Source organism: Erythrolamprus reginae, chromosome 4 (genome assembly GCF_031021105.1).
Source record: "Erythrolamprus reginae isolate rEryReg1 chromosome 4, rEryReg1.hap1, whole genome shotgun sequence".
Taxonomy (NCBI): Eukaryota; Metazoa; Chordata; class Lepidosauria; order Squamata; family Dipsadidae; genus Erythrolamprus; species Erythrolamprus reginae.
Genome location: NC_091953.1, coordinates 105,344,190 through 105,359,707, shown reverse-complemented (window position 1 = coordinate 105,359,707; position 15,518 = coordinate 105,344,190). Strand labels below are relative to the sequence as shown.

At 36.3% G+C, this 15,518-nt stretch overlaps 1 protein-coding gene across 6 annotated transcripts in view; it reads left to right on the top strand.

The window, feature by feature from the left end:
* MCF2L (MCF.2 cell line derived transforming sequence like) overlaps positions 1–15,518 on the top strand; it is a 132,021-nt gene that overhangs the window by 98,913 nt on the left and 17,590 nt on the right. For all 6 annotated transcript variants that reach the window (XM_070751145.1, XM_070751146.1, XM_070751147.1 and 3 more), the window contains 10 exons: positions 896–1,015; positions 1,112–1,303; positions 4,493–4,684; positions 5,435–5,594; positions 5,706–5,782; positions 6,789–6,865; positions 8,037–8,103; positions 10,465–10,580; positions 13,615–13,684; positions 15,422–15,514. In XM_070751145.1, the coding sequence (XP_070607246.1) occupies positions 896–1,015; positions 1,112–1,303; positions 4,493–4,684; positions 5,435–5,594; positions 5,706–5,782; positions 6,789–6,865; positions 8,037–8,103; positions 10,465–10,580; positions 13,615–13,684; positions 15,422–15,514 (1,164 nt within the window). The remainder of the gene's footprint in view (positions 1–895; positions 1,016–1,111; positions 1,304–4,492; positions 4,685–5,434; positions 5,595–5,705; positions 5,783–6,788; positions 6,866–8,036; positions 8,104–10,464; positions 10,581–13,614; positions 13,685–15,421; positions 15,515–15,518) is intronic.

Sequence of the window (15,518 nt, the reverse complement as noted above, 5' to 3'; positions counted from 1 at the left end):
AGAAATTGTGGATTACACTAGAAGATTTTAAGAAGAGATTGGACAAGCATTTGTCTGAAATGGAGGTCTGAAATGTAAGACCTCCAAGTCCTTTCCAACAGTGTAATTCTGTTATTCTATATCACTAAAGAACCATAATATAAAGTTTCTCAAAAATACTGCTTATACAGTGGTACCTCATGATACGAACTTAATTGGTTCCAGGAGGAGTTTCGTAAGGTGAAAAGTTCGTAAGACGAAACAATGTTTCCCATAGGAATCAATGTAAAAGCAAATAAAGCATGCAAATCCTTCAGGAAAATCCCAAACTTTAGAAGGGAGGCGAACAGAGGGCAGGGAGGAGCAGCTAAAGGGGGCGGGTGGAAGAAGCAAGGCTAGGCTAAAGGGTGAGTGGGAAGGAAGAAAGGCAAGGGGGCACCCCTCCCTTTTCTTTCTTCAAAAGACACCCTTTCAGTGCCTCTGCAAGCACGCTGTTCTCTGCAAACTCTTTCCCCCTCCAAGCCGCCCCTCCCTTTTCTTTTTTCGAAAGACATCCTTTCAGTGCCTCTGCAAGCACGCTGTTCTCCTACTTTTGTTAATGCAAAGTCTTTCCCCTCCAAGCCGCCCTTCCCTTTTCTTTCTTCAAAAAGGGGGAAAAAAGAAACCCCTTCATCCCAGCAGCAGCGGTTTGGGTTTGTAAGGTGAAAATAGTTCGGAAGAAGAGGCAAAAAAATCTTAAGCACCGGGTTCGTATCTTGAAAAGTTCATTAGAAAGAGGCGTTCGTAAGATGAGGTACCACTGTATATTTTTCTATGATCATGACCTCTAGCTGATTTTTATGATTCAAGCACTGATTTGTAACTTTGCTACCCTGTTGTGACTTACAAAAGATTATACATATTCTATTTCATTTAGGTCAAAACAGCCCTTGAGAGTGTGTCCGAGAAATTATTTAATTTCATAGAAATGGGAAACAGCAGTGCACATGTAGAGCATCTTCTGAAAGATCTTGCCAGTTTTGAAGAAAAATCACAAGTAAGGTTTTTTTATTTTGACACATTTTTCTGTGGGACATATTTATGAAGAGATAAATATGACAACTTATATTTTCTGCTAAATTATTTTCCTTAGGAGATTTTGGAAAAAACCAGCCTACTAATTTCCAATGGAGAGCAATTTATAGAAAACAAGCATTATGCCATGGACTCTATTCTTCCCAAGTGCAGCGAACTCCAGCACCACTATGAAATTATTCTTTCAGAAGGGAATAAAAAAAGGGATCTCCTAAACCATTCGTTTGAATTACATAGGCAATTGGAAAAGGTAAACCTAATCTTCACTTCCCTCCTTACTTGCTTTTTGTATATAACTTTAGAAACATAGAAATATAGAAGACTGACAGCAGAAAAAGACTTCATGGTCCATCTAGTTTGCCCTTATACTATTTCCTGTATTTTATCTTAGGATGGATATATGTTTATCCCAGGCATGTTTAAATTCAATTACTGTGGATTTACCAACCACGTCTACTGGAAGTTTGTTCCAAGGATCTACTACTCTTTCAGTAAAATAATATTTTCTCATGTTGCTTTTGATCTTTCCCCCAACTAACTTCAGATTGTGTCCCCTTGTTCTTGTGTCAACTTTCCTATTAAAAACACTTCCCTCCTGAACCTTATTTAACCCTTTGACATATTTAAATGTTTCGATCATGTCCCCCCTTTTCCTTCTGTCCTCCAGACTATACAGATTGAGTTCATGAAGTCTTTCCTGATACGTTTTATGCTTAAGACCTTCCACCATTCTTGTAGCCCGTCTTTGGACCCGTTCAATTTTGTCAATATCTTTTTGTAGGTGAACTTTAAGATTTTAAACAAGATTAAAACTACAAAGAAGTCATATTTAGAGTGTGATCCACTGTTCCCCAACCTGTCTGGTTTGGCAGCCCGGGGGAAGAAGATGGGCAAGTGACTTTACACAGCTGAGCGTGTGTCGAACAGAGGCTGCGATTGGCCACGCAATACAAATGGGGCTGTGAGCGCCTACAAATGACACTCATCAGGGGTGGATTGCTGATTCTGCCACTACTGGTGTGCTGTGCATGCAGCTTTGCTTCTACAGGTGCTGGCGCAGATCCTAGCGATATTTTGTTTCTGCGCGTACGCAGGAAGCAAAATCTCATGAGGGGGCGTGTGTGTGAGAGAGATTTCTGCATGCGCAGAAGCAAAATATCACCCAAATCTCATGCGCATGCGCAGCTCAATTTTGACTACCAGTGCACCATCCTTATCCGTACTGATAGCAACCCGATACTGACGCTCATGGTGATGCTAGTGCTCAAACAATGCTCACGGTGACACTAGAGCTCACTTCAACACTGGTGTCTGCACAATGCTCGTGGTGACACTAGAATGAGGGGGCTGTGCACGCGGGCTTGCCATTCACGCAGCCCTGTTACCAAGAAGTTACGGACCGGTAATGGGCCACATAGCGCACAGGTTGAGAACCCCAGATATAAGTCTCCTGTTTGAGCAGGGGGCTGGACTAGAAGACCTCCAAGATCCCTTCCAGCACTATTCTGATTGAAGAATGAAGTAGAAAAAGAAGGGAAGGAAAGATAAAGTCAAAAAGGCTGGAAAAAGAAAAAAATATTAATAAGTAACTTCCAATTGTCTTTTACAACAGTTATAAATATAAATTGACAGTTTTTATGAATCAAGCATGGCTTTTATTTTTAATAAAGGAGACTGAACGCTGACCTAATTTGTAGGTCAGCGTTCACAGGAGGGGTCCTTGATGCTCTGTGATCTTGTTTGTTTTATTTATTTATTTGTTTGTTTGTTTGTTTATTATTTCGACTTGTACACTGCCCAACTCCTTGCGGACTCTGAATGAAATGTCTTGCAAACATTTAATTATCCAAACTAGGTAACAACATCAATACTTCCTAGTTTGGGTAATGAAACATCTGCTAGAAAATAAACAAGCTCAGAGAGCTTTCATTTTTTGCAGAATATTTTTTCTAATCCTCAAATCTAGGTATCTATATATCCATCCATCTCACTTTTATTATTTTTATAAATAACTCAAGATGGTAAACAAATATATCCTCCTATTTTCCTCAACAACTCTATGGTCATAAGTTCATTTTATTTTATTTTATTTTTCACACAAAAAATCTATTAAGAGTTTCCAGTCAACATTAAAGTTAGATAATGTGTTTTTATCTCCATTTCCTGTCTTATTTGCTGATTAAGCTTTAAATCTACAAATATTGCTCAGTGTATAATCTTAATGGAGCCTAAATTTAGATTGTGAATAGAATGTGGTCAAATCATACAATTCTGGAGTATTTTTGTGAGGAAAGAAAATACTGACCTCATTTTTTATCTCATCTTCTGAACAATTTCTACTAGGGCAAATATTATTCATGATAAAACATGATATTTAAAAATGCAAGTAGCATGTGATAATTTGTGGTTGAGACTGTACCTTCAGAATGGTTTCTGGTTTTGGAGATAAAATATTACATTTCTTCCACCATTTCCAAAATTCACAGTTCTGTCTCTGGTGATCCAAGCTCACTTACAACTCATTTTCACAACACAGTAGCTTGAAGAGTACAATTGAAAGAATTCTAGTTTTTCAAATTTTATTTATTTCTTTATTTTGTCCAATACACAATGAGAGTTTTAGTGGGGATATATATATATATATATATATATATATATATATATATATATATATATATATATATATATATATATATATATATTTGTTTTCGTAGATTTTATATATACACATAGTAAAATACATGATGAAGGTTATAGAGGAGATACTCATAGTAAAATATATCTATGAAAGAATAGAAAAGAAGATATAGTAATAGAACATATCAATGAAAGAATAGAAGAAGAGATATAGGAATAGAAGAAAGGAATAGGAGATATAGGAGAGCAATAGGACAGGGGACGGAAGGTACTCTAGTGCACTTGTACTCACCCCTTACTGACCTCTTAGGAATCTGGATAGGTCAACCGTAGATAATCTAAGGGTAAAATGCTGGGGGTTTGGGGATGACACTATGGAGTCCGGTAGTGAGTTCCACGCTTTGACAACTCGGTTACTGAAGTCATATTTTTTACAGTCAAGTTTGGAGTGGTTAATATTAAGTTTAAATCTGTTGTGTGCTCTTGTGTTGTTGTGGTTGAATCGGAAGTAGTCGCCGACAGGCAGGACGTTGCAGCATATGATCTTGTGGGCAATACCTAGATCTTGTTTAAGGCGTCTTAGTTCTAAGCTTTCTAGGCCCAGGATTGAAAGTCTAGTCTCGTAGGGTATTCTGTTTCGAGTGGAGGAGTGAAGGGCTCTTCTAGTGAAGTATCTTTGGACATTTTCAAGGGTGTTGATGTCTGAGATGCGATATGGGTTCCTGTTCTGTTACTTTTGATAACATAAATCATTTGTATAATGCAGCATTTTCATGATGTGTTTTTCTTGGCTTCCTTGTAGTGCATGAAATGGTGTGATGATGGAATCTATCTACTGGCTTCTCAACCCGTAGACAAATGCCAATCGCAGGATGGAGCAGAAGCAGCTCTACAGGAAATTGAGCAATTTTTGGACATGGGTGGTGATAATAAACTCAGGGAACTAAATTACTTGACCAAAGAATTTGAAGCTATCCTCACTGAGGAATTAATGGTAATTTCAATATCAAGATTTCAGAACAATGTTTTGTCACATTTATACAAAAGCATATATAAATAATGAATTGAAATATTTGAGTTGAAACTACTTAATATCTCTGCTCAGCTTTCTAAACTTAAACTTCCATAAATTATAACATCAATGCCCTAGGTGGGTAACTTTTAAAGTAAATTAACTGCTTTCTTAAAGGAATAACTTACAGGTATTGAACAATAACATAAATAATGTGGCAGTTTGTTATTGCTACATTTCCATAAGTCAGTTAATTTACAGCAAAAGGCACCCAATTACTGCAGTATAATATTTTTGAGATTTAGGAATCACGTATGTTAGGGATACTCTTAAATACACTATCTTATACAAAAACTCCTTGTTTTAACAGAGACACTATACTCACATAAGAAATGGTCAGTCACTTGGTTTTCACCATGGCTGCAAATTTTCCAGACCATCCCAGTCCTGCTTATTGAAGAAAACATAACTTACTGGCTTAGCTTTGGTCTAACAAATGTATTCTGTGTAGTGAATCAGAACTGTTTTAATATTGCATTGTTATATGCTGTTTTTATTACTGTTGTTAGCCGCCCCGAGTCTACGGAGAGGGGCGGCATACAAATCCAATAAATAAATAAATAAATTAATGTTGAACACATTTTTTGTGCATTGCTTTTCAAATTCAGCTTTTGAAATGATTTCCTATGAATTTGATAGTCCACATAGATTTTTGCCTCCTTTTTTTTACAGGAACATGTACAAAAGGTTTTTCAGAAACAGAAAAATATGGAAGAAATGTTTCAAAAGAGACAAGTTAGCCTTAAAAAACTGGCAGCTAAGCAGACACGCCCTGTTCAACCAGTGGCACCTAGACCAGAAGGATATTTAAAATCACCTTGTCCTTATTCAGGTAAGAAACCAGTCAATGTATTCATTTGTAGTTGAAAACAAATAATCAGGCAAGTATGCTTAGCTTGGCATTAGCTCTGGTTACAGTGGTTGATTCTGTTTCACATACCAGACCTTCAGATAGAGGCTGAAGATTCATCCAACTCTGATAACCATGCAATAAGGAGAATGAACATCAGAAAAATGAAGGTAACAGTTTATGAATAAACTAGAGACAGTTGACATGTTAAATTATCCCTAAGTATATGAAACAATCTACTGATCCCTGACCCATCAGAACTTAGATATCACTTTTCTATTGCTGGTGCTACAGTAATTAGTAGAGCAAGACATTTACTACAAGAGAAAGAAAGTTTTTTTCCTTGATATGCTAACTAACCTTGATTTGGAAAACAGGAACAGCCAAATTGTGCCCCAGCATCCTATACCAAGATTTGAAAACTAAATATTGGTTTAACATGGAAGAACTTAACAATAACCTTGTGTCACATGCATTTTGCCTAATATGAGTCCCAGCTACCAATTAGGTCCCACAAAGTTGGCCTTCTCCAGGTCCCATCAACTAGACAATGTCGCTCGGCGGGGCCTACGGGAAGAGCCTTCTCTGTGGGGGCTCCAGCCCTCTGAAATCAGCTCTTCCCAGAGATTCGCATTGGCCCCACCCTCTTCACCTTCCGTGAGAGTCTCAAGACTCATATATGTCACCAGGCTTGGGGCCATTAGATGTTAGCCCCCTGGCCGACAAATGTATGTATGTCTGTTGAGTGAATAGTAATGATTGATTTTTAATATTATTGGGGGTTTTAGACTAGTCAATTTTAAAATTAATTGGATTAGGATGTTTTCATTGTTTTTTATATGCTGTAAGCCGCCTCAAGTCCTCAGAGAGGGGCGGCAGATAAATCCAATAAATAAATATTATATAGCTTGTCTAATACCCTCATCTTCTTGATTAATTGCATAACGCACTTGGGACATTTTTGTTGCAATATAAGTACTTAATCGTTAATTTTTAGTGGTAAAGGATAGTCGGCCATATATACTAGCATATGCATACATATCATGTCACTTAAAAACTGGATATGAGCTGAATTTATGTGAACTGAAGTTCTCTGTCTCTAGCCAAACACATTTTGGAAAAGAGAGGTTTGGCTTTAAAGATTTGATGCCAAATTGGTGTTCTTGTTTTTATTAGAGTGAGATAAATGAAATGCAGCAATCTAGAAATGTCTGTGTGACAGATGATGAAGAAAATCTAGCAGTGTTGCGCAAGTGAGTATATTTTTATCCAAGCAACTACAGTGATACCTTGTCTTACAAACTTAATTGGTTCCGGGATGAGGTTCTTAAGGTGAAAAGTTTGTAAGAGGAAACAATGTTTCCCATAGGAATCAATGGAAAAGCGATTAATGCGTGCAAGCCCAAAATTCACCCCTTTTGCCAGCCGAAGTGCCCATTTTTGCACTGCTGGGATTCCCCTGAGGCTCCCCTCCATAGGAAACCCCACCTCCGGACTTCTGTGTTTTTGCGATGCTGCAGGGGAATCCCAGCATCGCAAAAATGAGCACTTTGCTGGCAACGAAAGTCCGGAGGTGGGGTTTCCCAGCGAAGGGAGCATCATTGAAATCGCAGCATTGCAAAAACACCGATGTTCTCGAAACCCCACCTCCGGATCTCTGTGTTTGTGCGATGCTGCGATTTCACTGAGGCTCCCCTTGCTGGGAAACCCCATCTCTGGACTTCCGTTGCCAGCGAACCACCCGTTTTTGCGCTACTGGGATTCCTCTGCTGGGATTCCCCTGCAGCATCACAAAAACACAAAGTCCGGAGGTGGGGTTTCCCATGGAGGGGAGCCTCAGGGGAATCCCAACAGTGCAAAAATGGGCGCTTCACTAGCAACGGAAGTCCGGAGGCGGGGCATCCCTGTGGCGGCGGTGGGTTTGTAAGGTGAAAATAGTTTGTAAAAAGAGGCAAAAAAATCTTAAACTCCGGGTTTGTATCTCGAAAGGTTTGTATGACGAGGTGTTTGTAAGATGAGGTATCACTGTATATATAAGAAATGTTTCCAGGATGTTTCACAATTACATTTAAAGGTAATAGAAGTCATTAATGGACAATTCAGATGTGTTAATCAAGCAGTAGTCATACAGTAACTCTTTTGTGAAGTTTGCGAAAGATGCCCTAATTATTCTACATCCATCCTTTTGAATACAGAAAAAAAAGTCTACCATATTATTTGCCTTAAGGCATACAATTTTTGGTAAAACATGGCTAAACTATTTCTCTGTGATCAGATCTAAAAAAGCATCATGCAATTTGTTTCGCAGTTGTTAGTCTTTGTTTAAAAATCAATTCTTAATCTCCAGTGATGAAAAGTCTATACATTTAGGGGCTTTGAAATCTGAAACCATTTTAACAATTCATTTATTCCATATGTTGATAGACATGTAATGAATGAACTTCTTGAAACTGAACGAGCTTACGTGGAGGAACTTCTCTGTGTTCTTGAGGTACTTTTAAAAAAAATCCTTGCCAATGGTATATTTAAAATGATTCCTTAATTAACCCTGTAGTGTAGAAAATGATATGGAGTAATTATACAGGAGGTACTACATGGAGTCATGTATTTGTGGGACAAAAATGATACTTCATACAACATAAATGTTCTTTTAAAAAACCACCCTCCTCTAAAATGATTTGACTTTGGGAAATTGGAGCCTTTTTCTTCAAGTGAATATTGCTGGGCAGTTCACTTTAAAAGAGGTGGTCCATTGAGTTCACAGGTTATTGTAATCTGTGTTTTCTTTCCTATTTAAAATTTGCTTAAGAAGTAAAGTAAGAAAAAATATGGCTGTGTAATGTATGGATGCTGTAAATGTGAGAAGTCAGATGTTCTGTTACCAAAAGTGTAACATCTTTCACTTCTCCACCACAATCACTTAAGTCAAAAAAGAGAACCAAGCCAAGAAGGTAAAAAGCTTCCCTTCTCCCAACCTGATTCACAACCCTCTAGTCCAGTGTTTCCCAACCTTGGCAACTTGAAGATATTTGGACTTCAACTCCCAGAATTCCCCAGCCAGCGAATGCTGGCTGGGGAATTCTGGGAGTTGAAGTCCAGATATCTTCAAGTTGCCAAGGTTGGGAAACATTGCTCTAGTCTAGGGGTATTAAACTTGTGGTCCATTGGTTGGATGTGTCACATGCTGGTCCCGCCCCCACTCAGTTTAATGAAAAGAGAGGAAATTCCCAATACTTTATGTGACGCCACTGTGATGATGCAAGTTTGACACCCCTGCTCTAGTCTATTGTAAATATACTGCTCAAAAAAATAAAGGGAACATTTAAACAACACAAAATAATTCCAAGTAAATCAAACTTCTGTAAAATCAAACTGTCCACTTAGGAAGCAACACTGATTGACAATCAATTTCACATGTTGAAAATTTATTGTCGTGAACATGCACATTCAACTTTGTACAGAACAAAGTATTCAATGAGAATATTTCATTCATTCAGATCTAGGATGTGTTCTTTGTTTTTTTGAGCAGTGTATATTCTGATCCACCTATTTTAGTGTAAAGTTATTTTTACTTAAGGCAAGAGAAATTGAAAATAAAGGACAAGAACATTATATACAATTGGTTCCCATTCAGATTAAGATTCCCCTTTTTACTCTTTTTGTTTCTAGTGATGATATAAAATAATGGCCTAACATAAGGACGTGGAAGAGGTAATTAGGATGTCATTGCAGCCTCTTCCTTTTCTAAATATGTGTTTTCCCTTGGGAGAACTGCCCCAGGACCAAATACAGCCACTTTGCATTACTTCCTTTTCAGAGCCAGCTGTTTTGGAGATACATCAACTAAAAGTAGAATCTTCTCTAGCCTAATGAGTGCTTAAAGAGCAGGTTTCTGCGTCTTTCCTGGTCTATGGAAAGGCTAAATAATAGATTTAGTCTCGTTGCCTAGAGCAGAAGTCATAAACAGGAACTTGGGTCAGGAAGGAAGAAGAAAGAACAATTGGCTTGAAAGGTCATTCTGTAAGAACCTGAAGACCTTGTGATCAACTCTGGAGTCAAAACATTCAACTGAGCAGCTGTATAGGTGGCTAAAAATAATTCTGACTTACATGTAATGTACAGTTCACAAACACACGTTGATTATTTACAAAATTCTTGTTTATGTGAACTATTTTTCTAAAGTATATGTTCATAGATTATAGCTATATTTTTATTTATTTATTTATTTATTTATTTATATTTATTTATTTATTTATTTATTTATTTATTTATTTATTTATTTATTTATTTATTTATTTATTTATTTATTTTGTCCAATACACAATAATACACAATGAAGGTTATAGAGGATATAGTAGCGAAGAAATACAAGATATAGGAGAGACTATAGGACGGGACGGAAGGCACTCTAGTGCGCTTATGTACGCCCCTTACTGACCTCTTAGGAATCTGGAGAGGTCAACCGTGGATAGTCTAAGGATAAAATGTTGGGGATTAGGGGATGAAAATAAAATATATTTGTTGTAAGAACTATTTTTTGAAAGGATTCTTCTTTTAACCCTACCAAAACCGCCCTCTTAGCTAGTGGGCTTAGAGAAAACAGAAATCATTTATTTATTTATTATTTATTTATTTATTTTGTCCAATGCACAATACATATTGTGTATTATGTTATATAAAACAGAATTACTGTTAAGGTGTGTAAACTCTGTATTAGAAGCCTGAGCAGATTAATAATGAAATTTTGCTAATGTGTTTAATCAGCAATGAGCAGGCTGCAATTGTTGTAAATAGGAGACACTTAATGGGAACTCAGTGGATGCAATGAATCTGCTTCCCTTTTGTATTACAGGGCTATGCAGCAGAAATGGACAACCCTTTAATGGCACATCTCATTTCACCTGGGCTACAAAATAAGAAAGATGTGTTGTTTGGAAATATGGAAGAAATCTATCACTTTCACAACAGGTTGGGATTTGCATCTATACACAGGCTTTCTGGCAATATATAAATAGGGCGTTAAAATAATAACAAAAGAAATGTCCCATTATGGAACAGAATTAGAACATCATATTCCCAACTGATACCTTCCAGTGTGCCATAATGGCCAAGGACAATGAAACTGTGGTCCAACATATGATGAAAACCAGGGTGTCAAATAAAGGCTGTAATATAATTTTTGATATTTTTTAAAAAAAATTATTTTATTCATTTGTCCAATACACAAATACATAGGAAGAAAAATAGACATGTGTTAATATATATAAGGGTAAAAGTGAACTTAGAGGAGAGGATATATGAAAGGAAGAGAATATATATGATAGGTGAAAGAAAGGAAAGACAATTGGACAGGGGACGAAAGGCACACCAGTGCACTTATGTACTCCCCTTACTGGCCTCTTAGGAACCTGGAGAGGTGAATCGTGGAGAGTCTAAGGGAGAAATGTTGGGGGTTAGGGGTTGACACAATTGAGTCCGGTAATGAGTTCCACTCTTCGATAACTCGATTGTTGAAATCATTTTTTTTACAGTCACGTTTGGCGCGGTTCGTATTAAGTTTGAATCTGTTGCGTGCTCTTGTGTTGTTGAGGTTGAAGCTGAAGTAGTCATTGACCGGTAGGACGTTGCAGCATATGATCTTGTGGGCAATACTCAAATCGTGTTTTAGGTGCCATAGTTCTAAGCTTTCTAGGCCCAGGATTGATATTGATAGATTGACCAACAAAACAAATAATCCATGCTCTTTTCATAAGGCTCATGCTTATTTTTTTCCCTATAAAGTTTTAATATAACAATTTAATTTCTTTTCCTTGAATAAGGATTCTTCATAATCCATGTTAAGATTCCCATGAAGTTCACACATGCATTTATACATCTAATATAAATATGAAATGCATGATTCTTCATTGACCTCTGCTACCCAGAAGACAGGATCAGAAGTAATAGTTTCACTCTTTTTTGAACAGGGAATAAAGAATCATGCATTTTGTTTGCACGTTTAAATATATGTACAATTTGAGGCTAGCTGCCAAGAGTGAGTTCTTGATTATACAAGCTGTCAACCAGGATATCACATGAAATGCTGAGTTCTCCTTGTGCTGTCCAAATAGAGACTGGATAGTTGTCTATCGGAGATAACTCCAGTGGACATTGCACTACACAAGGAGGTTGGATAGATGGTCTCTAAAGTCCCAACCTTGATTCTGTGATATTGCAACTCTGTTTCTTCTAAGATTTGTGAATTTCAACTCCCAAATTTTCTAGTCAGCAAAATCCAGAAATTCACCCATAAGAATAGAATAGGATAGTTGAAAGGGACCTTAGAGGTCTTCTAGTTGGTCTGCTGATTAATTGTTCTAACTGTCAGGAAATTTCTCCTTATTTCTACGTTGCTTTTCTCCTTGGATTAGTTTCCACCCATTGCTTCTTGTCTTGCCCTCGGGTGCCTTGGAGAATAGCTTGACTCCCTCTATGGCAACCTAACCTTGCTATCATGTCATCCCTAGTCCTTCTCTTCATTAAACTAGACATACCCAATTTCAGCAACCATTATTTACATGTTTTAGCTTCCAGTTCCCCAATCATCTTTGCTGCTCTCTCTGCACTCTTTCTAGAGTCCCAACATCTTTTTTACATCATGGTGACCAAAACTGGATGCAGTATTCCAAGTGTGGCCTTACCAAGGCATTATAAAGTAGCATTAACATCTTAAAATTGTTAAGATTGACATACGCTCTGAATAAACTCAGTGTAATTTTATTATTGGCAATATGACCTGGCAATTTTCTCAATATGATGCTATGGAGACAAAATTATTCATGTTAGTTTTCAAGCAGCAGAAGGGGAAGAGATCCTGGAAGGATGCTTTCTGATTTCAGAATTGGGCATATGCTTTTTAAAAAACTTTTGAGCATTATTCCCAACATTACAGCCCACATGTCTCAAAGTCCACCCAGTGGCCACACTCTAGAAATGCACCCTAACCTGATGCACACCACTGCTCAAATTAAAAAATGGTTGCTGATTCTGTTATTCTCTATTAATGAATAAGCTGGAAATTTTGATTTACTGGAAGTAAGTAAGAACAATTATTGTCCTTGTCCTTTTATACCTTTCATGAAGTCCTGACTTATACTACTACCTACTTGAGTTGCCTGTGTGTATCACCTAGACTCTGTGTTAAGACAAAACAAATTGTATGAACTTAATTTAAATGCGACAATTTTAGAATTATGGTTAGATATTGAAATAGTAAGTCATCTGCTGGTAAATTACCTGGGAGAATGGTTTCTCATGCTAATTGGTTCATTTACAAAAACTACTTGCAATCTTTTATCTGCTGATTATAAACCAAAACAAAATCTCAGTTTTGTTCTTTTTTATATTCTAAATCCCTATCCGTAAATATTTGAATATGGTTAAGGTTTTATTTGAAATAAATATTTATGTAGAGTTATTTTTCAAAAACCTCCAGACCTATGTTTTATATAAAATGCCCATGCTCAGGTATATATTTCATTCTCATTGTTTTTCTCTTATTTTTATTTTCCTCTTCCAATTGTTATCTTACATATAGTCAGGTATAAGCCAGGGTAGAGACCTATGTATATGGCTCAAAATCTGATATCATCTAAATGAGTTGACCATGAAAATAAGATAGAAAATAAGATTTATTAGAAACTGTAAATTCAGGATATCTGAATATCATCACATTGGAGAAGACAGCATTGTTTAGTATTGTGCACCATACATATCAGTAATTTTATATAAATGAATTATTTCCAGCATCATCAATTTCATCTGGTAACTTATATAGTGCAAGGCTAAACTGTTTTATTTTTAATGCAAATAGTGAATTTTGCTTATGCATATGTGGCCTTTATAAATTTCTGTTCATGAAATGTATTAGAATATACATGTAAATTTAGAATATGTGTGGTCACATGTAGATATTTTATATTATTTCATCACATCAATAAAATATAATTATTATTTTTGATAGAATATTCTTGAGAGAAATAGAAGATTATATAGACTGCCCTCAACTGATAGGTCGTTGTTTCCTTGAAAGGGTAAGTATTAGATTTTAGGTAAGTTGGAATCAAGATTTGTCACTAAATTGCTCTTTCTCAGTATTCTTTCAAGATACAAGAATTTACATGCCTAGTACTGGCTGAGTTCTGACATTTCCATCACCCCCAGTAAGATTGCTTTTGAATGTTGCTGAGAGCAGCAGACAAATAGTAATAGCACTTAGACATATATACCACTTCATTGCCCTTTTACAGCCCTTACAGACAGATGGAATACCATCAAGAAGTCTTTAAAAAAACTACTTGGTGTTACCCAACCTATTTTTCTTACCAATATTCTATAAGTATTCTCCTTTAGTGCTACTACAATTACTCTATGGGGGAAATCCTAGAAATTGTTATTGCTGGTATTATTTATAAAAAACCCTCCTAGGATTTTTGTTCAGAATGTGAGCTATATAACAGTTGCAGGAAGAAATGGAAAAAGGAGGAGGAGGAGGGGGAGATCTCAGCTTCATTCAAGAAGAGCCTGATGAGTCTTAGATACATGAACAGATACCTTGATCATGTAACAACCATTTTTCCATTTCATGTAATGCTTTGATTATAGTATATGAAGTGCCTGACTATAGATCAGCTGCACTAATGCCATAATAAGGAATAAGAAAAAATTGCATTTGTCAAGGCAAAGTTACATTTAGAATAGAACAGAATTTTATTGGCCAAGTGTGATTGGACAAACAAGGAATTTGTCTTGGTGCATATGCTCTCAGCGTGCATAAAAGAAAAAGATACATTTGTCAAGAATCATGTGGTACAACACTTAATGATTGTCATAGGGGTCAAATAAGCAATGAAGAAACAATATTAATAAAAATCTTAGGATACAAGCAACAAGTTAGTCATACTTTATATTTGCATATAAAGAAAAAAAATTGGGTTAAAAGTCAAGCTACTCTCCCACCATTCTCATATGGTGGTCTATATACAGATCTTGATCTTTACACTAAATCAGTGTTTCTCAATACTGCCCTGTTTTCCCCCAAATAAGACATCTTCTGATAATAAGTCCAATTGGGCTTTTGAGTGCAATGCAATAAGGCCAACGGTTATTTCAGGATTTTTTAAACAAATAAGACAGGGTCTTATTCTCAGGAACATGGTAGCAACTAGCAACATATGGATTCAAATTCCCAAATTCCCCAAGCAGCATGGCTAGCTGGGGAAACTCTAGAATTTGAGCTCCACAAACCTTAAAAATTGCACATATTGAGGAACATGGCATTAAATAAACAATCAGTATAATAGGAACATTGGATATTGGACTTTTATATCCAACTAATCCCCCATTGATCATTTTATATCCCCCCCCCCAAACAGAGAGCATTACTTTGAAATAATTTTGTAAATTGTCTGCTCTGTGAATTGGCTTGCCACATTTAATTAATCACTGAAATGTGTGTATGTTTAGAAAACAAGTCTACAGGCCATTGCTAGTTCCTTTGAAATAACAAACTACCCACTTAATGTATCATTCTTTTCCTTGATATATGGTAAATGTTACATATTACAGATTTTCAGATTTCCCATAAAGGAAAAAGAATAGCAGAAATACGAACAGAAAAAATTGTTTTTGAGATGAGTCGGTAATCTGTCATTATTTCTTATTAGAAGAGCTTGGTCTTTCAATAAGGTTGTCATTATAGATGTAATTATATTCTTTTAATTAAACAAATGCTTCAATGTTTGAGTCACGGTTTTCTTCTTCAAATTAAGATGAAAGACTTCAAAATTTATGAAAAATATTGTCAAAATAAACCTCGATCAGAAAGTCTTTGGAGGCAGTGTTCAGACTCGGCGTTTTTCCAGGTAT